Source organism: Mobula hypostoma, chromosome 1 (assembly GCF_963921235.1).
Source record: "Mobula hypostoma chromosome 1, sMobHyp1.1, whole genome shotgun sequence".
NCBI lineage: Eukaryota > Metazoa > Chordata > Chondrichthyes > Myliobatiformes > Myliobatidae > Mobula > Mobula hypostoma.
Window position 1 is genome coordinate 31,154,506 of NC_086097.1, and position 24,879 is coordinate 31,179,384.

The 24,879-nt window shown below is 41.5% G+C and overlaps 1 protein-coding gene across 2 annotated transcripts in view; it reads right to left on the minus strand.

Moving 5' to 3' along the window:
* brf1b (BRF1 RNA polymerase III transcription initiation factor subunit b) overlaps positions 1 to 24,879 on the minus strand; it is a 459,400-nt gene that overhangs the window by 171,120 nt on the left and 263,401 nt on the right. For both annotated transcript variants that reach the window (XM_063045501.1, XM_063045512.1), the window contains one exon: positions 6,957 to 7,050. In XM_063045501.1, coding sequence (XP_062901571.1) covers positions 6,957 to 7,050 — 94 coding nt within the window. The remainder of the gene's footprint in view (positions 1 to 6,956; positions 7,051 to 24,879) is intronic.

The following is a 24,879-nucleotide window of genomic DNA, read 5'->3' on the forward strand; positions in this document are numbered from 1 at the left end:
ATGTCTGCCCCAGCAGGCTGTGGAGACTGGATCATTTGCAGTACTTAAGATGGAGCTGGATAAATTTTAAATGGATTAGGAAATTAAGGGCTATGGATCCGGCACAAGAGAAGAGTTGAGGCCAGCATAAATCAGCCACAATCTCTTTGAAGAGTGGGTTCAGGATTGAGGGACCGAGTGGCTTACTCTTGTTCTTACTGCAGTGATGTGTGGAGTTCTGGTCACCTACCTACAAGAAAGATATCAATAAGATTGGAAGAGTACAGAGAAAATTTACAAGGACGTTGTCAGCACTTGAGTACCTGAGTTATAGGGAAAGGTGGAGCAGGTTAGGACTTCATTCCCTGGAGTATAGGAGAATGAGGGGAGATTTGGTAGAGATATACAAAATTATGTGGTGTATAGATAGGGCAAATGCAAGCAGACGTGTTCCACTTGGGTTGAATAAAACTTAAACTAGAGGTCAAAGGTTAAGAGTGAAAGGTAAAATGTTCAAGGGGAACATGAGGGGGAACATTTTCAAAGAGGGTGGTCCGAGTGTGAAACAAGCTCCCAGTGGAAATGGTGGGTGCAGGTTCTTTTTCAACATTTTGGAGAAGCTTGGATATGTGCATGTAAGGTGTTGTGTATTTAATATTTCAGTAGTATTTGAGTAATGTTGTAAATATTGTTTCATTAAGCACTCTTCATTGCTTACGTAATTCATTATGGGTTATATGTAAAAGTATGTGAATGACGTACGTCATTACGCCACCATGTCATAAGTGTGAGCCTCACGAAAGTAAGAACGATGTAGACACGTTATACCCAGCTTTTTTTCTTTCAATTAGTTTTATGCTTTGGAGTTACAAAACATAACAGTGGTGATGAAGCAGCTTTAATATGAACCCAAGACAACTACTTACCTGTTGGAGTGCAGCATGTTTTTTCTTTGAAAGTGAACAAAGATGTTCAAGTTAAAAAAAAAGAGCAGCGAGATGTTTGAGTTTTAAAAAAAGCAAAGCATGATTTTTTCTACAGAAGTGGGAGAAAGGTAGTTGAGTTAAAATAATGCTCGAAAACGGACAAAATTCACAGGTTTATAAAAAAGTGAGCACCAGCTGATAATAATCATAAATTTAATAAAAAGCAAATATGGCTGGCTATATCAGAAAGATAAGTGCGTTCAATTGCACAAAAGATAACTGGATGTTGTATACTGAATGAATTGAGCAGTATTTTGAAACAAATGAAATAACCAATGAAGTGCCAGTTTTGCTGAGTGCAATTAGTGGAAGTGCATATGGTTTGCTTAGAAGTTTGATTGCTCCAACCAAACCAGCTGAAATGAGCTCTGCTAATATCATGAATGTAATGCAGGAACATTTAGAGCCAAAACCATTGTTGATTGCAGAATGCTTTAGGTTTCATAAGCAGAATCAAAAGGAAGGGGAGTCCATTCCAGTGTACATAGCTAAAATGAAGAGATGGTCTGAGCATTGTCAGTTGAATGATGGGCTTAATGATGCACTGAGAAATCATCGAGCCTGTGGAATCTCACAAGAAAGCATTCAAAAACGGCTCCTAACTGAGGAACAGCTCATGTTTAAAACAGCAGATGAAATTGCTATATCAATGCAATCTACAACCAGAGACGCAATTGAGTTGCAGTCAGGAATGAAAGCAAATGTCAACAGAATTACAGTGTCTAAGCAGAAACCACCACCAGGATGAAACTGCCCTTGACAGAGGTTCCTTATGTGCTGTTGTACCATCCAAGTTGAGAGGTGAACTGCTGGAGGCGCTACATGATGATAATCTAGAGTGGGGTCAAAATGAAAAGCATTGGCTAGAACTTTGTCTGGTGGCCTGGGATAGATGAGCAGATCACATACACTGTTTGGGATGCCGACATGTTCAGAAGATATCAAGGGCAGTGCCTCTCCATCCCTCAGAATGACCTGCATTGCCTTGGCAGAGGATTCATGTAGATTTTGCTGGACCTTTCATGGGTATCCATTTTCAGTAGTAATGGATGCAGTACAAAGTGGCCAGAAGTGTTCCCAATAGCCTCCACTATAGCCTTGCACACTGTGGTGTATTGAGAGGCCTCTTCTCAAGGACTGGTGTTTCAGAACACTTTGTCAGTGACAATGGACCACAGTTTGTAGCAGAACAATTTCAATCATTCCTGAAAATGAATGGAATAAGACATATTGCATCTGCACTGTACCACACAGCTACAAATGGCTTGGCAGAATGGTTTGTTCAGAGTCTAAAGAAAGCACTGTGAGCAAAATCAGCAGAACACACTACACTGACGCCGAATTAGAAGCTTGCCAATTTGCTCCTTGCATATTGCAGTACAGTACACTCCACAACCAACAACTCACCAGCTATGCTGTTCCAGGGTCATCCCTTATGCTCATATTTGGATCTCCTCAAACCCAGTCTCAGAAGGAGTATGTAGGACAAACAGCTGGGACAAATTAAGGGCTCCTCAAACAAGGAGGTTTGATGTTTCACTCCTGGACAAGCTGTCCGGGCAAGGGACTACAGATGTGATCAAAAGTCTGTACTTGGAAAGATTACAGACCGACTGGACCACACTCCTACACGGTGTAGATTGTGTCTGATGTCATCTGGAGATGACGCATCGAGCATTCAAGGACAGCAGGGTCAATTGTTAAGAGAAGAAAGATATTCAGAACTGTCAGAACCACTTCCCACATTCCCAGAGTCAACTCCTACCACAACCACAGATAAGGTCCCAGAACCTTAGACTATTTCACAGCCACAAGTCTCACCTGCCAAGCAGAGTGATTCCTCCCTCCCCCAGGTCAGGAAAAGCATTATCCCACAAGAGTAAGAAATCCTCCACAGCAATTAAATCTTTAGGCTGAATGGAACAATTTAAAATTTACTATGCTATGGATGTTTATACAGTAGTTGCATTATACCATATACTGAATGTGTGTGTGTATACAGTATATATATCTATCTCTACAAGTTGAGATGCATTCTATATTGAGTTGGAGTATATAACCAAGCAGGGAGGAGTGTTTGTATTTAATACTTCAGTAATATTGTAAATATATTATTTGATTAAGCATTCTTTGTTGTTTACATAATTCATTACGGGTTATATGTAAAAGTACTCGAATGGCTTATGTCATTACGCTACCACGTGATAAGTGTGCGCCTCACTAAAGTAAGAACAAAGTAGACACGTTATTCCCAGCTCCATGTTTATCTTTTGATTACTTTTATGTCTTGGAGTACAGAGGGCCACGATCCAAGTGCCGTTTGATAGGCAGAATATAAACTTTGGTTTGGACTAGATGGGCCAAAGGTCCTGTTTCTGTGTTGTAGGGCTCTATGAATCTACTATGGACTTCAACACCTTCTGCAACGTCCAAGTGAGACGGCACAGTAGTGTAGCAGTTAACACAACATTTACAGTGCCAGAAATCACTGATGAGGGCTCAATTCCACCGCTGTCTGAAAGGAGTTTGTATATTCTCCCTGTGACCATGTAGGTTTCCTCCAGTACTCCAGTTTCCTCCCATATTCCAAAGATGTACAAGTTAGAGTTAGTAAGTTGTGGGCATGCTGTTTTGGCACTGGAAGCATGCAACACTTGTAGGCTGCCACAGCACATCCTCAGACTGACGCATTTCACTGTATGTTTTAATGCACATGACAAATAAAGCCAATCTTTAGAGTAACGCACACAAAATCCTGGAGGAACTTAGTAGGTCAGGCAGTATCTATGGAGGGAAATAAACAGTCAACGTTTTGGGATCCTTCATCAAAACTGGAATGGAAAAGGACAGAAGCCAGTGTCAGAAGGTGGGGGTGGGGAAGGAGTTCTAGCTGGCAGATCCTACAGTAGAAGAGACCAGGTGAGGGGAAAAGTAAAGTGGTTGGGGGAATATCTTTAAATCTTTATCTTTAAAAAAATTCAATGGCCAGTATGTCAACTTTGCTTTGATCTACATTAAAATATTTATATATGTCATGCAAAGGAAGAAAATCAAGCAGAAAGTCAAATACCATACAGATCTGTGGTGAGCAGGTTCAAATGGTGAAATATCTGTGTGTGTGTGTGTGTGTGTGTGTGTGTGTGTGTGCATGAGAGACAAGTGCTGACCCTTCATGGCAAGTTCGTGCAAGCTCACGGACCATCCAGCTCCACACCCAAAGGTGAGCCAAGAGAGTAATTGTCATCTATTTAGTTGCCTGGAAATGAATCATATTTGGGTCCAACCTCTCCAAGTACACAGGTTCAAGAGTTGTCACTGTTTAATGATCAGACTCAAGGAAACTGGATTAATTTCCAACCAACCACCCACACAAGGTCATGTTGATCTTCCTAATCTGTCTGTTTACCACAATGGACAACATAGTTACCACTTTCACGGCCACTGAACTGAAAGGATTCTCGGCCCACTTGCAAAATTCTAATTTATTATCAAAGTATGTATATGTCACCATTCAATTTTCTTGAGGGCATTCACACTAGAAAGAAATACAATGGAATCAATGAAAAACTGTACACAAAGACCAACAAACAACAAATCTGCATAAGAAGACAAACAGCGCGGATACAAATAATAATAATAATTAATAAATAAATAATATTGAGAACATATATTGTAGAGTCTTTGAAAGTGGGTCCATGGGTTGTGGAGACAGTTCAGAGTCGAGGTGAGCAAAGTTATCCATGCTAGTTCAAGAGCCTGATGGCTGTAGGGTAATAACTGTTCCTGAACCTGGTGCCGTGGGACCTAAGGCTCCTGTACCTCCTTCCCAATGACAGCAGTGAGAAGAGAGCACGGCCTGGATGGTGGGGGGATGGGGGAGGGTGTCCTTGATGATGGATGTTACTTTCTTATGGCAGAGCTCCATGTAGATGTGCTCAATGGTGGACAGGGCTTTTCCTGCAATGAACTGGCTGAACTCACTACTTTTTGTAGGCTTTTCCATTCTTGGAGACATTCTCAATGTAAAAGAATTTAACCTGCTCTAGTATTCTCTCTTTTCTGCCAGTGGGCAGTAGACACAAAAGCCTGAAAGCACATACCACCAGGTTCAAGGACAGCTTCTAACCTGCTGTTATAAGACTATTGAACAGTTTCCTAGTACAATAAGATAATTCAGATTCAGATTAATTTATTTATCACATGTACATCAAAACATATAGTGAAATGTGTTATTTGTGTTAACAACCAACAGAACCTAATGATGTGCTGGGGGCAGCCCACGAGCGTCGCCACACATTCCGGTGCCAAGGTAGCATGCCCACAATGTCACTCGATGGACACTTGACCTCACAATCAACCTTGTTGTGTTCATCGTGTTGCCCCCCGGCACTGCACTTCCTCTGTTAACTATAAAACTTTATACTGCATTGTATTATTGTTTTACCTTGTATTACCTCAACACACTGCTGTAATGAATTAATCTGTATGGATGATATGCAAGACAAGTTTTTCACTCTACGCTGGTACACATGAGAATAATAAACCAATTTACTGATTTGAAATTTAAAAATATATCACTCTTGAGTGTATAAAGAAACACAAGTCTATCGTTCTTTATCTGATGTGCGGAAGTACAGTGAAAAGTCTTTGTGTGCCATCCAGATGATTCCTTACGTAAGTACATTGAAGCAATAAAAACAGAACAATGAAATAGTGTTGCAGTTACAGAGAAAACGGAGCAGAAGACACATAAAGTGCAAGGATTTCATAGATTGAAGATCAAGAGTCCATCCTTCAGACTATGGGTTGTTTTCACCTGACAGTTTACCTGCACTGCACTTTCTCAGGAACTGAAACACTTTATTCTGCACTCTGTCATTGTTTTAACTTGTACTACTTCAAAGTACTAAATTGATTCTGCGTGGACGATATACAAGACAAGCTTCTCCCTGTACCTTGGTACATGTGAAATGATAAACGAATTTACACTGCCCCCACATTGCCTGACGAGGGTGATACATGCAGAGTTGCTTCAAATTACCCAACCAGTACAAACCATGCAGTTGTTTCCACGTGAGACACTCGATGATTCTGAGTAATTTTATACTGATGTACCACAGAAAGCATTCAATCCAAATGCATCACAGCTTGGTACAGAAACTGCTCTGCAGAGAATTGTGAGCACAGCTCAGTCCAAAAGGGAAAACCAGCCTCCCCACCATTCCATCCACACCTCCTGCTGCCTTGGGAAAGTTACCTATTTAATAAGGGACCTCTTTCACCCCGGTCTTTCTCTCTTCTCCCTGCTCCTGTCAGGCATAAGTTACAAAAGCTTGAGAGTACATATCACTGACAGCTTCTACCGCACTGTTACCAGACCCTTGAATAGACCTCTCATATGCCGCAAGATAAACGGTCCATCTCCCAACCTATGTTGCCAAGGCCCTTTCCCTTTCTTTGTCTAGCTGCACTGCACTTTCTCAGTAACAGCAACTCTATATTCTGTTTTCTTTTCACTACCTCAGTACAATTATGTATGGTATGATCTGCCTGGGTGGCATGCAAAACAAAAGTTGTTCATTGTATGTCAGTACACGTGACATTTCTAAACCATTTACCAAAACTGAGACAGAACGTGAGAGCACTCGAGCACAATTACCAAGGGTGAAATACCCTCTGTGTGTGTGCTTATGTGTGTGTTGCATGTGTGTCCACTTGAGCATGTTTGTTGAATATGTGTCTGTGTATGTATACATGTATGTGTCTGTCTAGGGGCATACACACTTATGTGCCTGAAAATGTGCGTTTGTATGTGTCTGTGTCTCTGTGTGTGCGGCTGCGTGTCTATGTATGTGTCGCACGTGTGCGTATCTACTGTAGACATTGGCCAGAAAAAAAACAGGAGATTGTATAAGCTGTCAAGTGCTGAAATATACTCCCCAGACAGAGTCAGCAGCAAAAGGAAGAAACAAATCGTGCATTTGCATTCACCTTTTCCTGAGTGTCGATTCACAGACTTTGACCACACGAATGACCTCCTTTACTGTCCTTCGGAAATCGTGCATTCTGGCAGCAACGAGGAGAGCTGGAAAAACATAACATCAGAACTCATTCCCCAAAGAAACAAGGCAAGAGAACACACCATCAAGATGACAGACACAGAAAACACAGTCACAAATACCAACACAAAGACCTGAGGAGAAGCAGAAGCAGGTGACTTAGTTGTTTACTTCACATAGCCTGTACTTCATCCACTTTCCTGCCAATTCCCAATTCCCCTGGTCCAAAATTCATTAATCTTAGATTTGATATTTTGAATAAGTGGCTGTGCATAGCTCTCTGAGGTAAAGAATTTCAAGGAATCATAACTTTTTAAATAGAGAAACCTCCTTATCTCAGATCAAAATGATTGACCATTAATCCTGAGACTATACTCTTTGGTTTCAGCCTGTCAGCGCCAACCCTGCCAGTACTTCCCAGAGATTTATGTTTATCTGTGAGATCACCTCTCATTTTCTTAGGATATGGGCCAGCTTAGGCCTCTTCCTCTTACTCATCCTCAATCTCATTATTCCAGAAGTTAATCCAATCGGTTGTTTCTGCCCTGACTCCAAGGCAAATATCCCTTTCTTTAGTGTGGAGAGTCAAACTTGAGTTTATTGTCATATGCACAGGTGCAATAAAAAGCTCACTTAAAGCAGTATCACAGGCACATACTGTTGTGCCTGTGATGTTGCTGCAAGGTTGCATAGTGATTGCACAAGACAGCACAGTTGCATTGCGGCTAGCATAACGCTTTACGACACCAGCAATCGGGGTATAATTCCCGCTACTGACTTTAAGGAGTTTGTACATTCTCTCCATGGCCATGTGGGTTTCCTCTGGGTGCTCCAGTTCCTCCCACATTCTAAAGCTGTACAGGTCTGGGCTAGTGAGTTGTGGGCATGCTATGTTGGTGCCGGGAGCATGGTGACACTTACAGGCTGCCCCAAGCACATCCTCAGACTGTGTTAGTTGTTGACGCAAACAGCGCATTTCAATGTATGTGGCGAATAACGCTAGTCCTAATCCGCATACAAGATCCTGAGGATACCAGGCAGGGTAGCATCTCAGCGAAGGCTTGGGATATAAACGCTGGCCCTGATGACCATGAAAATGAAACAACGTTCAGACCCAGTCAGACACCATCACTGCAGTTGTGTACACCAGACACTGCTAGTCAAACAGCTGCATGGAAGCATCAAATAACCTGCTGGAGGAACTCAGCGAATGAAGGAGCGTCTGTGGGAGGAAAGAATCTGTCAATGTTTCAGGTCGAAACCCTACAGCAGGATAGGATGGACATGGAAACAAGCTTGGTTTGTGGGGGGAAATATCTTCATCCTGTATTGCACACACAAAGTATTGAAAGCATCCTAAGGTGTTTTTTTTAAGAGTTCTACCACATTAGAAAGACTAATACTGAGCTAAGAACAGTAGAGAAAATTTGAAAGTTTGTTTGAAGAGGGTGGCCATTGATGCAGCCATTCTGAAAAAAGATAGCAGAAAAAAAGGAACGTGACAGAGCTGGGGTAGAGAGGAGACAGAATCCTTAACGACATCAGCAATCAGGGACAGGAGGGATAGGTGATGAGCAGTTTGAAACAGTATACTACATTGATAAAGAAACTAAATTATGGCTTAATTTAGATACAAGGTGTGTGCCCACCAGACAATCTGCATGACAGGATGGCACAGTAGCATAGTGGTTAATGTAATGTGTTATAGAAACATAGAAATCTACAGCACATTACAGGCCCTTCAGTCCACAATGTTGTGCTGACCATGTAACCTACTCTAGAAACTGCCTAGAATTTCCCTACGGCATAGCCATCCTCTTTTCTAAGCTTCACGTATCTATCTAAGAGTCTCTTAAGAGACCCTATTGTATCTGCCTCTAGCATCATTGCTGGCAGTGCATTCCATGCACCCACCACTCTCTGTTTGAAAAACTTACCCCTGACATCTCCTCTGTACCTACTTCCAAGCACCTTAAAACTATGACCCCTCGTGTTAGCAATTTCAGCCCTAGGAAAAAAGCCTCTGGATATCTGCACAATCAGTGCCTCTCATCATCTTATACACTTCTATCAGGTCACCTCTCATCCTCCGTCGCTCCAAGGATAAAAGGCCAAGTTCACTCAACCTATTCTCATAAGGTATACTCTCCAATCCAGGCAACATCCTTATAAATCTCCTTTGCACTCTCTCTATAGTATCCACATCCTTCCTGAAGTGAGGTGACCAGAACTAAACACAGTGCTCCAAGTGGGGTCTAACAAAGATCTTATATAGCTGTAACATTACCTCCCAGTTCTTGAACTCAATCCCACGGTTGATGAAGACCAACACACCATACGTTATTTTAATAATACTATCAACCTGCGCAGCAGCTTTGAATGTCCTATGGACACAGACCCCAAGATCTCGCTGATCCTCCACACTGCCAAGAGTCTTACCATTAATATTATATTCTGTCTTCAGATTTAACCTACCGAAATGAACCATTTCATATTTATCTGGGTCGAACTCCATCTGCCACTTCTCAGCTCAGTTCTACATCGTATTGATGCCCCGCTGTAACCTCTGACAACCCTCCAGACTATCCACAATGCTCCCAACACAGTATAGCACCAGTAATTGGAAGATCAGGGTACATAGAAACATAGAAAATAGGTGCAGGAGTAGGCCATTCGGCCCTTCGAGCCTGCACCGCCATTTATTATGATCATGGCTGATCCTCCAACTCAGAACCCCACCCCAGCCTTCCCTCCATACCCCCTGACCCCCGTAGCCACAAGGGCCATATCTAACTCCCTCTTAAATATAGCCAATGAACTGGCCTCAACTGTTTCCTGTGGCAGAGAATCCACAGATTCACCACTCTCTGTGTGAAGAAGTTTTTCCTAATCTCAGTCCTAAAAGGCTTCCCCTCTATCCTCAAACTGTGCCCCCTCGTTCTGGACTTCCCCAACATCGGGAACAATCTTCCTGCATCTAGCCTGTCCAATCCCTTTAGGATCTTATACGTTTCAATCAGATCCCCCCTCAATTTTCTAAATTCCAACGAGTACAAGCCCAGTTCATCCAGTCTTCCTTCATATGAAAGTCCTGCCATCCCAGGAATCAATCTGGTGAACCTTCTTTGTACTCCCTCTATGGTAAGGATGTCTTTCCTCAGATTAGGGGACCAAAACTGCACACAATACTCCAGGTGTGGTCTCACCAAGGCCTTGTACAACTGCAGTAGTACCTCCCTGCTCCTGTACTCGAATCCTCTCGCTATAAATGCCAGCATACCGTTCGCCTTTTTCACCGCCTGCTGTACCTGCATGCCCACTTTCAATGACTGGTGTATAATGACACCCAGGTCTTGTTGCACCTCTCCTTTTCCTAATCGGCCACCATTCAGATAATAATCTGTTTTCCTATTTTTGCCACCAAAGTGGATAACTTCACATTTATCCACATTAAATTGCATCTGCCATGAATTTGCCCACTCACCCAACCTATCCAAGTCACCCTGCATCCTCTTAGCATCCTCCTCACAGCTAACACTGCCACCCAGCTTCGTGTCATCTGCAAACTTGGAGATGCTGCATTTAATTCCCTCATCCAAGTCATTAATATATATTGTAAACAACTGGGGTCCCAGCACTGAGCCTTGCGGTACCCCACTAGTCACCGCCTGCCATTCTGAAAAGGTCCCGTTTATTCCCACTCTTTGCTTCCTGTCTGCTAACCAATTCTCCACCCACACCAATACCTTACCACCAATACCGTGTGCTTTAAGTTTGCACACTAATCTCCTGTGTGGGACCTTGTCAAAAGCCTTTTGAAAATCCAAATATACCACATCCACTGTTTACAATTGTTCACAATTGTTTACAATTCTAAGAGTCGCAAACCTAGTCAGCTCCATCATGGCACTAGCCTCAGTAGTATCCAGGACATCTTTAAGGAGCAGTGCAGCAAAAAGGCAGTTTCTATCATTAGGACCACCATCACCGAGGACATTGCCTGTCCTCATTGCTATCATCAGAAAGGAGGTACAGGAGCCTGAAGGCACACAGCTTCTTCCCTCTGCCGTCCGATTTCTGAATGGGCATTGAACCCATCAACACTACCTCACTACTTCTTTTATTTCTATTATGGCACTACTTATTTTATTTAGCTATTTAATATACTGTAATTCACAGTTTTTTCCTCTATTATTATTGACAAATGCAAAGATAACAAATCTTACAACATATGCTGCTAATATTAAACCTGATTCTGATTCTAAATTCCTGCCACTGTCTGTAAGGAGCTTGTATGTTCTCCCCATAACTGGGTGCTCTGGTTGCCTCCCACATTCCAAAGATGTACAGGCCAGCAAGTTTATGAGCATGCTATGTTGGTACCAGAAGCCTGGTGATATTTGCGGGCTGCCCCCAACAGATCTTCACTTGGACTCTGTTGGTCCTTGATACAAACAATGCATTGCACTGTATGTTTTGATGTAAAACTAATCTTAGACCTTCCAGCTTATACTTCTTCCCTTCCCCCGACCTTCTTATCTGGCTTCATCCCCCGTCCTTTCCAGTCCTAATCAAGGGCCTCAGTCTGAAACATCGACTCGTTATTCCTTTCCATAGAGATTGCCTGACCTGCTGAGATCCTCCAGCATTGTGCGTGTGCGTGTTACCCTGGATTTCCAGCATCTGCAGAATCTTGTGTGTGGATGTCTTTAAATCTTTAATCTTTAGAATGGAATAATGTCTATTTTAACTGGGAATGGAATAGGAGCATGCATTGCGTTGGGTACCTAGTCCAGAATATATACTTGCCCTTACAGAAATGAAGGAATGATCAGAAGAGGGGCTAAATGATGAAACTGCTGGCAGCTTCTATATTATTGATTAGGGATGAACTTTACTTGCTAATGAAGAGTTACTTCTCACATTGAAGATAAAGGATGGATCTCGTGCACCAGGTCTCACACCACTGCTAAGCTAACATGTGAGGGATCGCAGAGCACTGCACACTTCTCAGATTTGTTCACTTTGTTTGACCACTTTTCCTCGGCTCTCAAATGCATGCTAAACAAAGCAAAGGTGACACACATATTTCCTGGCTCCACTGCTGGCAGCAGGCAGATTCGAGGTAATCACTGTCAAGCAATGGCATCCATCCAGCAGTACTGTTTGCATGTGCAACTTTTGAACAGCAGCCATAATAATAATCTAAAAATAAGCAGTGTCACAAGCGTGCAGAACCTCTAACCACCCCTACAGCGTGTTCCACTCACAGTGAGGGACCGAGGATGGACAGACAGCTGTTGTGTCAGCCATGGCTTACTGGCCAGCATTCTCACTTCTTGAGGTGAAAGACTATAGGTTCAAGACACTACAGGGACTTTAACACCATAAAAATTTAGCCTGACATTCCCAGTGCAGTACTGTCTGTGGTACTATCTTTGCCTGAGGCCCCATGTGTTCTTCAAATTATAGGAAAAGATGGCAAGGAACCACTTCAGAGAGAAAGCAGGCATATTACTGCATGCCAATATCCAGCCCCCATCAATAGCAACTGAACAAATTAAACAGTCCATTAGCCACACGGACTTTTGTCTGCCAGGTATTTGACAATACAACAGTGATTTCATTACTCAAAAGCACTGTCAGACATCCTGAGGTAGAGAGGGAGCTTTAATTAAATACTAACTTTATTCGTCATATGTACATTGAAGCATTGAAACCTAGAGTAAAGCACATCATTTGCATCAAATCAAATCATCAAGGATGTTCTGGACAGTCCGCAAGTGATGCCACATTTCCAGTACCAACATAACATGCCCACGACTCACTAACCCTAACTGTACATCTTTGGAATGTGGGAGGAAACCGATGAACCTGGGGGAAACCCACATGATCACAGGGTGAACACACAAACTCCTTAGAGACAGCAGCGGGAATTGAACCTTGATTGATGATTGCTGGCTGGTGCTGTAAAGCAATATGGTAACTGCTACACAATTGTCCAACCTTGTATATCAGTGCAGCTACGTGACCATGATTGATACAATGGTGTTTGGGTCCACTCTCCTTCCTCTTTTGCTTGTCCATTATCAATTGTATCACTAACATTTCCTGTTCTCACCCTGAAATGGAAAATTCCCTCAAGTCTGCTGCCTCACTATGTACCTCGTTATGATCTTGCACTGTCATTTATCTGTTCTGCACCTTTTCAGTAGCTTTTACTGCATTGTTCTGCATTGTTATCGTTTTATCTTATTGTAGCTCAATGCACTGGGTAATGATCTGTATGAACAATATGCAAAACAGGTTTTACACTGTATTTTGGTACCTGTGACAATATTAAACTAATACCAATTAAGAATCAGTCACATTGCACCTTACTGTCTACCTGGTCTGCACTTTCTCTAATTGTTATACGTTATTCTACATTCTGTTGTTCTTTTCCCTTGTTCTGCCTCAGTGCACTGTGTAATGATTTGATCCGTATGAACGGTATGCAAGACAAGCTTTTTGCTGTATCTTGATACATGTGACAATAATAAACCAATACCAATGCCAATTTATTCTTCTCCCTCATCTATCTTTGCCTCATCCTTGCCTCATTTTCTCTGTCCAGTCAGACCTTTGACAGATAATTCAGAACCTCTCTGTAGATCATGCAATCACCGTAAAGAAAAATAAAATCAATGCTTCAGTCAATATCGTTTCATCAGAATTGCCCTGATGTATTCAATGGCCTGAAAGAGTATCTCTGATCTTCCCTCTCTGCCTGCCGAGTGTCTTCATCTTTTGGTGTCTACTTGAGATTTGTGGCAGGTGCTAGAAAAGTAAATCAAACAGATTCCTGTATGTTCCACCAGCCTGCTTCCTGTCAGGAATATACTTCACACTCTGCTTCTCTGTTATACAACACAGAACAGTATGGCACAGGAACTGGCCATTCAACCCATCATGTCTGTACTGAACACGATGCCAATCTAAACCAATTCCATCTGCCTGCATATGATCCCTATTCCTCCATCCCAGCCTATTCATGTGCTTGTCTAAATGCCTCTTAAACATTGTGATCACGTCTGCTTCCAGTACAGTGTATTCCACCTACCTATCACTTTCTGTGTAAATAATAACTTGCCATGTAAATCTCCTTTAAACTCTCACCCTCCTCACCTTAAATATATGACCTCTAATATTTCACATTTCTGCCCTGGAAAAAAGACTCTATCTACTCTATTTATGCCTCTTATAACTTCTGTCAAATTGCCTCTCTGCCTGTGACGCTCCAGAGAAAACAATCCAAGTTTGTCCAGATGTTCCTTGTGGTAATTCTCTCTAATCCAGGCATTATCCTGGTGAACCTCAATGCTAAAGTCAAATTTATTATCAAAATACATGTATGTTATCATATACTACCTTCAGATTCATTTTCATGCAGGCATTTACAGGAAAAATACGAAATACAATAGAATTTATGAAAAATTGTACATACACAAAGAATGCCAAACAACCAAATTGCAAAAGACAAACTTAGCAAATTAAAAAAAAAAGAAAATGAGGTTTTCACCCTCTCCACAGCCTCCACATCTTTCCTTTAAAGGGGTGATCATAACTGCATACTCCGAATATGGCCCAATCAACGATGTATACAGCTGCAATATGACTGATGAAGGAACGGGGGTCATACGCCATCAGTGCTACTCTATGTACTTGCAATTCTCACAGTGCGCTGCCAGAGGAGACGGTGGAATTAGGTACAATCACTGTGTTTGAGAGGCCTTTGGACAGGTACTTAAGTAAGCGAGACACAGAGGGATACGGAGCTAATGCTCCACATTCTTGAAACTCATTTGGGGATGGTTCAAGAGCTGTGATGTACTTTTCAAAAGTTCAAAGTAAATTTATTATGCAAGTACATATATGTCACCATATACTACCCTGAGATTACTGTCTTGTGGGCTTTCACAGTAAATAGATAGAAACACAATAGAATCAATGAGAAACCTCACACGACAGAGACAGACATACAATCAATATGCAAAAGACACAAAACTGTGCAAATACAAAAGACGTAATAATAATAATATTAAATAATCAGTAAATATTGAGAACACGAGCGTAGAATACTTAAAGTGAATCCATAAGTTGTGGAATCAGTTCAGTGTTGGGGAGAGTGAAGTTATCCCCTCTGGTTCAGGAGTATTAACTGTTCCTGAACCTGCTGGTGTGAGATTCCTTCCTGTTGGCAGCAGTGAGCAATGAGCATGGACTGGATACTGGATAGTGGGGTGGGGGGGGGGGTGCGAATCATTGATAAATAGATCCTGCTTTCTTGCAACAGTGCTCCTTGCAAATGTGCTCAATGGTGCAGCTCTATAAAACTCTGGGTAGACCATGCTTGGAGCATTCTATTCTGTTCTGGTTACCTCATTATAGGAAAGGTGTGAAAGCTTTAGAGCGCAGAGGAGATTTACCAGGATGCTGCCCGGATTTGAGAACATATCTTATAAGGATAAGTCAAGTGAACTCAGGCTTCCTCTTCAAACCGAAGGAGGATGAGAGGTGACTTGACAGAGGCTTACAAGATGATAATAGGAACTGATAGAATGGATAACCAGAGATGATTTCCTAGGGTGTAACTGGATAACACCAGGGGGGAAAATTTTAAGAGGAATGGAGGAAAGTTTAGGGGGAATGTTAGAGTGGTGGGTGCATGGAGCACACTGCCAGAGGTGGTGGTGCAGGCATATATATTAGGAACATTTAAGAAACTCCTAGGCTCACGGATGAAAGAAAATTGGAGTATATGTGGAAGGGAATGGCTAGATTGATCTTAGAGTAGGTTAAAAAGTCAGTAAGGCATTGTGGCCTATAGGGCCTGTACAGTTCTGTGTTCTAATGCACACAAGTGGGATTAGTGTAGATGAGCATGTATATGGCGGACCAAAGGGCTGGCTTCTGGCTCATACCTCTAATTTGGACCTCAGTCCAAGGGAGGCTGCTGTGGGAGAGGATACACAGTTTGCTCACTTATCCAAGTAGGTCTGGAGTATTTTTGCAGAGACGACAATGTTGGCATTCTCTAATATTTAATTGCAACTCAGACTAAGCTCATTAAACTGAAGAAAAAAGCATAAATTCTCAAAAAAGTATTATAGTCTTTATGATTCAGCAAGGAGCTCAAAATTTTCAAATAATAATTCAACTGTTACCATCTATGTCTCTTTGTCCTTTACCATCACCCTTTACGTCAATTAATCTCTTATGCATTTTACCTCAGGCTTGCAGTCCTTCTGCCCCCTGAACACGAGCTGGGTCCTGTCTACCTGCTTCTCAAATAACTGATGGGTGAATTGTTCAAAAGGTCACAAGAGCCCCACTTTCACACTGAAGGCCCTTTCTCCAATCTCCAACGCTCTCCTTCCTCGTGGTCACCCCTTCAGACCCTTAACCCTCTCTCAACCTTTTCATTTCCAGCTGCTGATACCACATCAGGTCCTGCCTTCTCCATGCTTCTCACCCCTTCTGAAAGGACTGCTCCCCACTATGTCTGGTACCTCCAGAGATGATAGAGGGGTTATGAATATATTCCCCATGACCTCGTGGATTTCCTCTGGGTGCTCCAGTTTCCTCCCACATTCTAGACATACAGGTTAGGGTTATAGAGTTGTGGGCATGCTACGTTGGTGCTGGAAGCATGGCGACTCTCAGCATCCTCAGACTGTGTCAGTTGTTGATGCAAACTACGCATTGTACTGCATATTTTGATATATATGTGACAAATAAAGCTAACTTTTAATCTGTAATTAAAGACAGAAATGACCTGATCGTATTGTATTTCCTGTATATATTTTTTATGAATAGAGTTTAATTTTAAAAATAAAAAATCCTCTCAATTACTATCAGTAGTGAATTCCATATTTTCAACATGTACTGGGAGAAGACTTTTTTCTGAATTCCCCATGGGACCTATGAGAAATTATTTTATATTTATGATCCCTGGCCTTGCTTTAACAAATAAGAGGAAACAACCTCTTCACACTTACCCTGTCAAATCCTCTTTATAATTCACACTAAACTTACAAAGGCACACATCAGCCTTTACAAATCAAAGCCATTTTAGTTTTCCCTGATGCGGTAAATTCAGATTTTTGGAATAAGATAGATGAATGAATAGAACAAAAATAGAACAAACATTGGTAAGATCTCATCATGGCCACGAAGTGACCAAGACAGAAAAATTCTGATGTCCCTGACATTTCAGAAGGGTGGACAGAAAAAACCATAAGACCATAAAACATAGCAGCAGAAGTACTCCATTTGGCCTAATCAAGTCTGTTCTGCCATTCCCATAACTAATTTATTTTTCCTCTCAACCCTATTCTCCTGCCTTTCCTGATAACCTTTCACCCCCTTACTAATCAAGTTCTTACCAACCTTCAAACATACCCAATGACTTGGCCTCCACAGCCGTCTGTGGCCGTGAATTCCACAGACTCACATCCATATCATTAAAGAAATTCCTCCTCATCTCTGTTCTAAACGGTTTCCTTCTATGCTGAAGCTGTGCCCTCTGGTCCTAGACTCTCCCACTATTGGAAACCTCTTCTGCATATCTACTCTATCGAGGCCTTTCAATATTCAGTAGGTTTAAAATCAGATACTCCCTTCAGCACAGGCCCTATGGCCCACGATGTTCTTTTAAGTTCCAGCAAGCGCAGTTCTAGAGCCATCAAGCACTCCTCATATCCTAACCATTAATTCTCCGGATTATACTTGTAAAACCCTCCTCTCAACCTTTTCTATTGTCAGCACATCCTTTCTTCAATAGGGGTCCCAAAACTGCTCAACAATACTCCAAATGTGGTCTGATTAGTGCCTTATACAGCCTCAGCATTATATCCTTGCTTTTATATTCTAGTCCACTCGAAATGATTGCTAATGTCGCATTTGGGAAAGGAGCTGGAGTAGTCTTTCTTTACAGCACTGAGAAATCATCTGAGCACAGAAGATCAAGATGTAGCATTGACACACAAGAGACTGCAAATACCAGAATCTGAAGCAACAAAATGCTCATTGGATCATGCAGCATCTCTGTGGGGGGAAATGGAGAATTTACATTTTAGGTTGATTGAAATGAGAAACAGAAAGGCCACCTGCGAGGAACTATACTGCAGCACAGCATACAAAATGAACAAATAATAGAAACACATTTCAATAATCATGGGTAACAGTTTGTATAAACTGGACAAGTCAAGTTGGCAAAGGTAGTCTTGAGGATGCGCTTACAGAGTATTCAGGACTCTTGATAAGGTGTACAAGATGATAAGAGGCATAAATCGAAAAGAGGCATAAATCAGAGAATTTTACCCAGGGTGTAAATGGCTAACACAAGAGAGCATAATTTTAAAGTGATTGATACAGTATAATTTTAAAGTATAGAATGGAAATCTGAATTAATTTTTTTTTACACAGAGAGTGGTGGGTGTGTGAAACGCGCTGCCAGGGTTAGTGATAGAGGCAGATACATTAGGGACGTTTAAGAAACCATAAGACATATGAGCAGAATTAGGCCATTCGGCCCATAATGCCTGATCTGACATTCCATCATGACTAATTTATTTTCCCTTTCAACCTCAGTTTTCTGCCTTCTCTCTGTAGCTTTTGACACCTTAACTAATCAAGAACCTATCAACCACCACTTTAAATATACCCAATGACTTGGCCTCCACAGCCATCTGTGGCAATGAAATCACCACCCTCTGGCAAAAGAAATTCCTCCTCATAGAAACTCTTAGGCACACAGATGATAGAAAAATAGAAGGCTATGTGTGAGGAAAGGGTTTGATTGATCTTACAGTAGGTTAAAGGGCAGCACAACATCATGGGCCAAAGGGCACATACTGTCTGCAATGTTCTCTGTTCAATGTTTCTGTTGTGGAAAAGACCAGGGGACAGGGTATCTTTGAAGCTGTCATTTGCAATGAGATTAATCAGGATCATTGGGAAGAGAATGATTAGAATGCTATAATTAGATTACAGCTGGGAGCTTGATGAAAGGATAGGTAGGAAGGCAAAGAGGATGGTGTTGCTCTGTTGGCAAAAACTGAAATCAAATTATTAGAAAGAGATGACATAGGGTCAGAAGGTATTCATTGTGTATAGAGCTAAGAAACTGCAAGAGTAAGAAGACCCTGATGAGAGTTATATCCAGACCCCCAAACAGTAGTAAGGATGTGGCCTCCAAATTATAATGAGAGATAGAAAATGTATGCCAAGATGGCAATGTTACCATAGACATGGGGGACTTCAATATGCAGGTAGATTGGGAAAATCAGGTTGGTGCTGGATTCAAGAAGGGGAAATATCTAGAGTGCCCATGAGATGACTTTTTAGAGCAGTTCGTGGTTGAGCCCATCAGAGGATCAGCTATTGCAGACTGGGTGTTGTGCAATGAACCAGAATTGATTACAGAGCTTAAGGTAAAAGAACCCTTAGGGAACTTGATCATATCATCAAATTCACTGCGAACCTTGATAAGGAGAAACAAAAGTCAGATCTATCAGTATTACAGTGGAGTATAGGGAATTACAGAGGCATAAAAGAAGAGCTGCCAGAATTGACTGGAAAAGAACACTGGCAGGGATAATAGCAGAGCAACAATGGCCAGCTCCAACACCAGCAATTTCTGGAAGCAATTTGGAGGGTACAGGATATATACATCAAAAAGAGGAAGAAATATTTTAAAGGAAAGATGACACAATCATGACTAACAAGAGAATTCGAAGTCAACATAAAAGCCAAAGAGAGGGCATATAATAGAGCAACAATTAGTGGGAAGTTAGAGGATTGGGAAGCTTTCAAATTACCAACAGAAGGCAACTAAAAAAGTCACTAAGAAGGTAAAAATGGAATATGAAAGTAAGCTGGCCAATAATATTAAAGAGGATAGCAAACATTTCTTCAGATGCATGAAGTGTAAAAGAGACGCAAGAGTGAACATCGGACTGCTGGAAAATGATGCTAGAGAGCAATCCTACCGAAGGGTCTCGGCCCAAAAAGCCACTGTACTTTTTTCCTAGATGCTGCCTGGCCTGCTGAGTTCTTCCAGCATTTTGTGTGTGTTGCTTGGATTTCCAGCATCTGCAGATTCTCTCTTGTTTCTGGAGAGGTAGTAATGAAGGATGATGAAATGGCGGAAGAACTGAGTAAGTATTTTACATGAGTCTTCACTGTGGAAGACACTAGCAGTGTGGTGGAATTTTCAGGTGTCAGGGGGCATGAACAGTGTGAAGTTACCATAACTGAACAGAAGGTTCTTGGGAAATAGAAAGGTGCGAAGGTAGATAAGTCAACATGACCAGATGGTGTGCACCCCAAGGTTCTGAAAGAGATGGCGGAAGAGATCGTGGAGGCATTAGTAATGATCTTTCAAGAATCACTAGATTCTGGAATGGTTTCAGAAGACTGTAAAATTGCAGATGTCACTCCACTCTTCAAGAAGTGAGAGAGACAGAAGAAACAAAACTATAGGCCAGTTAGTCTGTCCTCAGAGGGTGGGAAGATGTTGGACTCGATTATTAAGGATGAGGTCTCAGGATACTTGGAGGAACATGATAAAATAAATCGTAGTCAACATGACTTCCTCAAGGGAAAATCTCACCTGACAAATCTGTTGGAATTCTTTGAAGAAATAACAAGCAGGATAGACAAAGTAAAATTGGTTGATGTTGTGTACTTGGATTTTCAGAAGGCCTTTGACAAGTTGTCACACCTTAGGCTGCTTAACAAGCTACGAGCCCATGGTATTACAGGAAAGATTCTAGCATGGATCAAACGGTTGCTGATTGGCAGGAGGCAAACAGTGGAAATAAAAGCCATTCCAGGATTGAATGGCTTGCCATATGAAGCATGTTTGGTCGCCCTGGGCCAGTATTCACTAGAATTCAGAAGAATAAGGGATTAAAAACCCATTGAATGGCAAAAGGCCTTGACAGAGTGGATGTGGAGAGGATGTTTCCTATAATGGGAGTGTCTAGGACCAAAGGACACAGCCTCAGAATAGAGAGGCGTCCTTTTAGAATGGAGGTGAGGAGGAATTTCTTTAGACAGAGAGTGGTGAATCTGTGGAATTCTTTGCCACAAGCACCTGTGGAGGCCAATTCTTCATGTATATTTAAGGCAGAGGTTGATGGATTCTTGATTGTTCAGGGCATGAAGGAATATGGGGAGCAGGCAGGAGATAAATATTGGATCAGCCATGATGAAGTGGCGGAGTAAACTTGATGGGCCAAATGGCTTAATTCTGCTAAAATATCTTATAGTCTAATTCCACGTTCAGTTTGAGAATTGGTCTGAAACCAGTGACTTAGACAAATACGTTATTGAAGCTTTGGAGACAGGGTTGGCTAAAGAGGACAGGGAAACATATATTTAAAGATAAGATAGAAGTTAAGTAGTGGCAGTTTGCAACATTTAAGAGAAATTTGGATAAGTACATGGATGAGAGGGGTATGGAGGGATATGGTCCAGTTATGGGTCAATGGGATTAGGCAAAATAACAGGTTGGCACAGATGAGATGTGCCAAAGAGCCTGATTCTGTACTGTATTGCTCTATGACTTTATGAGAAAATATTTCACATTTCTCAACAAAAAATATTTCCCATGGAGAAGTAAAGAGAACCCCTCCATGGCAAGCTAAAATATTGACAAGGATGGTATTAAACTGAAAGAAAAAGCATAAAGCATTGCAATGATTAGTGGTTGACCAGAAGATTGATAAATGCTTGCAGCCAATAAAGAATAATTAAAGAAGATGTCAGAGGGAGAAAATAGATTATCTGAACACATTAGCAAGAAACATCAAAAACTGACAGTCAGAGATTTAACAAGGATATAACATGAGATCACTTAAAGTAAATGTTTGTCCCTTAGAGGAAGAGATGGGGGATTAATAAAGGGAAATAGGAAATTGCACAGCCTTTGAACAAATATTTAGTATTCATCATAGAAGATACAAAAAGCCTGACTATACTGTATGACTCGGTTAAAAAGAGAAATATTTAAATGGAATCTGAGGGGGATCTTCTTCATTCAGTGGGTGGTGTAAGGGTGAAACAAGCTGCCAATGGAAGTGGTGAATGCAGGTTCAAATGCAACATTTAAGAAAAGTTTGGATAAGCACATGAATAGGAGGGTATTGAGGGCAATGGTCGAGGTGCGGGTCATTGGGACTAGGAAGAATTACGGTTCAGCACAGAATAGATGTCTGTGCCGTCACACTCTATGACTCTATATCAGAAAATCAATGAGCAAAAATAATTAGCATCACTGAAGAAGAAACGTAAAGCACTAAGACTGAATGTTTGGCAACCAATTTCAACACCAAAAACTAAAGACCAACATGCTAGAATCTGAAGAAGTAGTGGCTGCCGAGAGATTGAATGAATTGCTTGAGATCTTCCAAAATTTCCTCAGTTCTGAAAAGACTGCATTCATCTGAATCTGGAAATTGGATGCAAAACTGTCTCAGTAGGAAGAGGCAGTGGTAGCAGAGGAAGGTTCTTTTTTAATCAGATTTCAGTGATGTTCTGCATGGATTAATGCTGGGTTGCCTTTTGACATATGTTTTAATGATATGGATGAGAATATTGTTCATGATATGAATGAGATATGGATAAGATTTAATGAGATGGTGGCATGATTACTAAGTTTGCAGATGACACCAAATTAGTGTGTGGTGACAGAGGTTAAGGTCGTCAAAGATTAAAGCAGGATCCAGATCAACTAGAAAGATAAGATTAGGTTTATTTGTCACATGTACATTGAAATACTGAAACATGCAGCGAAATGTACTATTTGTGTCAGTGACCAACATAGTCTGAGGATATGTTAATAGGAGCCCACAATTGTCCCCAACGTAAAATGCCCACGACTTATTAACCCTAAACCTAAATCATGTATCATTTGAACATGTGCGGAAACCAGAGCGCCACAGTAGCTGAGGGACCAATTTCTCATCGACAACCCATGGAAATCATTTCTGCACCTTTTTCGCTGCCTTCCCATCCTTGGTTCACAGTGCTTCCAATCTGATAGATAGGTTAGTATAAGTTTAATGTTCCAAGTTAACTTGAGATTCATTTTCTTGCAGGCAATTACAGGAAAAAGTAAAGAAATAAATAAATAGAGTTTACAAAAAAATATATACACAAATAAAGATGATCAACAACCAATGTGCAAAAGAAGACAAACTTCAAAATGTTGAGAACATGAGTTGAGGGCAGTCCTTGAAAGTGAGTCTGTAGGTTATAACCATATAACAATTACAGCACGGAAACAGGCCATCTCGGCCCTTCTAGTCCATGCCGAACTCTTACTCTCACCTAGTCCCACCGACCTGCACTCAGCCCAGAACCCTCCATTCCTTTCCTGTCCATATAGCTGTCCAATTTAACTTTAAGCGACAACATCGAACCTGCCTCAACCACTTCTGCTGGAAGCTCGTTCCACACAGCTACCACCCTCTGTGTAAAGAAGTTCCCCTTCATGTTACCCCTAAACTTTTGCCCTTTAACTCTCAACTCATGTCCTCTTGTTTGAATGTCCCCCACTCTCAATGGAAAAAGCCTATCCACCTCAACTCTATCTATCCCCCTCATAATTTTAAATACCTCTATCAAGTCCCCCCTCAACCTTCTACACTCCAAAGAATAAAGACCCAATTTGTTCAACCTTTCTCTGTAACTTAGGTGATGAAACTCAGATAACATTCTAGTAAATCTTCTCTGTACTCTCTCTATTTTGTTGACATCTTTCCTATAATTCGGTGACCAAAACTGTACACAATACTCCAAGTTTGGCCTCACCAATGCCTTGTACAATTTCAACATTACATCCCAACTCCTATACTCAATGCTCTGATTTATAAAGGCCAGCATACCAAAAGCTTTCTTCACCACCCTATCCACATGAGATTCCATCTTCAGGGAACTATGCACCATTATTCCTAGATCCCTTTGTTCTACTGCATTCTTCAATGCCCTACCATTTACCATGTATGTCCTATTTTGATTAGTCTTACTAAAATGTAGCACCTCACATTTATCGGCATTAAACTCCATCTGCCATCTTTCAGCCCACTCTTCTAACTGGCCTAAATCTCCCTGCAAGCTTTGAAGACCTACATCATTATCCACAACTCCACCTATCTTAGTATCATCTGCATACTTACTAATCCAATTTATCACACCATCATCCAGATCATTAATGTATATGACAAACAACATTGGACCCAGTATAGGTCCCTGAGGCACACCACTAGTCACCAGTTGTGGAATCAGTTCAGTGTTGAGGTGAGTAAAGATGTCCACACCGTTTCAGGACCTGATAGCTGAAGGGTAATAACTGTCCTGAATCTGGTGGTATGGTACCTCCTGCCAGATGGTAGCAGTGGGAGGAGAGCATGGCCTGGATGACTGGGGTCCTAGGTAATGGATGGTAGTGGTAGCACTTAATGTAAATGAACTCAATGGTTTACATGACCTTGTCCTGATGCAGGATCTCAGTCACAAACATTGATCATCTTATTGCCTCCATGACCTAGTTCTTCCAGCAGTTTGCTTTTTGCTCCAGACAATTGACCTCTTTTTTAGTTGAGCTTGCATAAGAGAATTTCAGGAAATAGAGTTGCTGTCGGGATGGTAACAGAGATGATGAAGGTATTGGAGAGTGAAGGGGAGATGAGGATTGGGGAGGGGGAAAGAGGAAGGGGCAAAGGTGAGTGACTGTGAGACAAAAAGAACAAGGGGTAAGGTGAAGGGTTAAGGTAAGAGTGAGGGTGATGGACACGGGTGAAGTA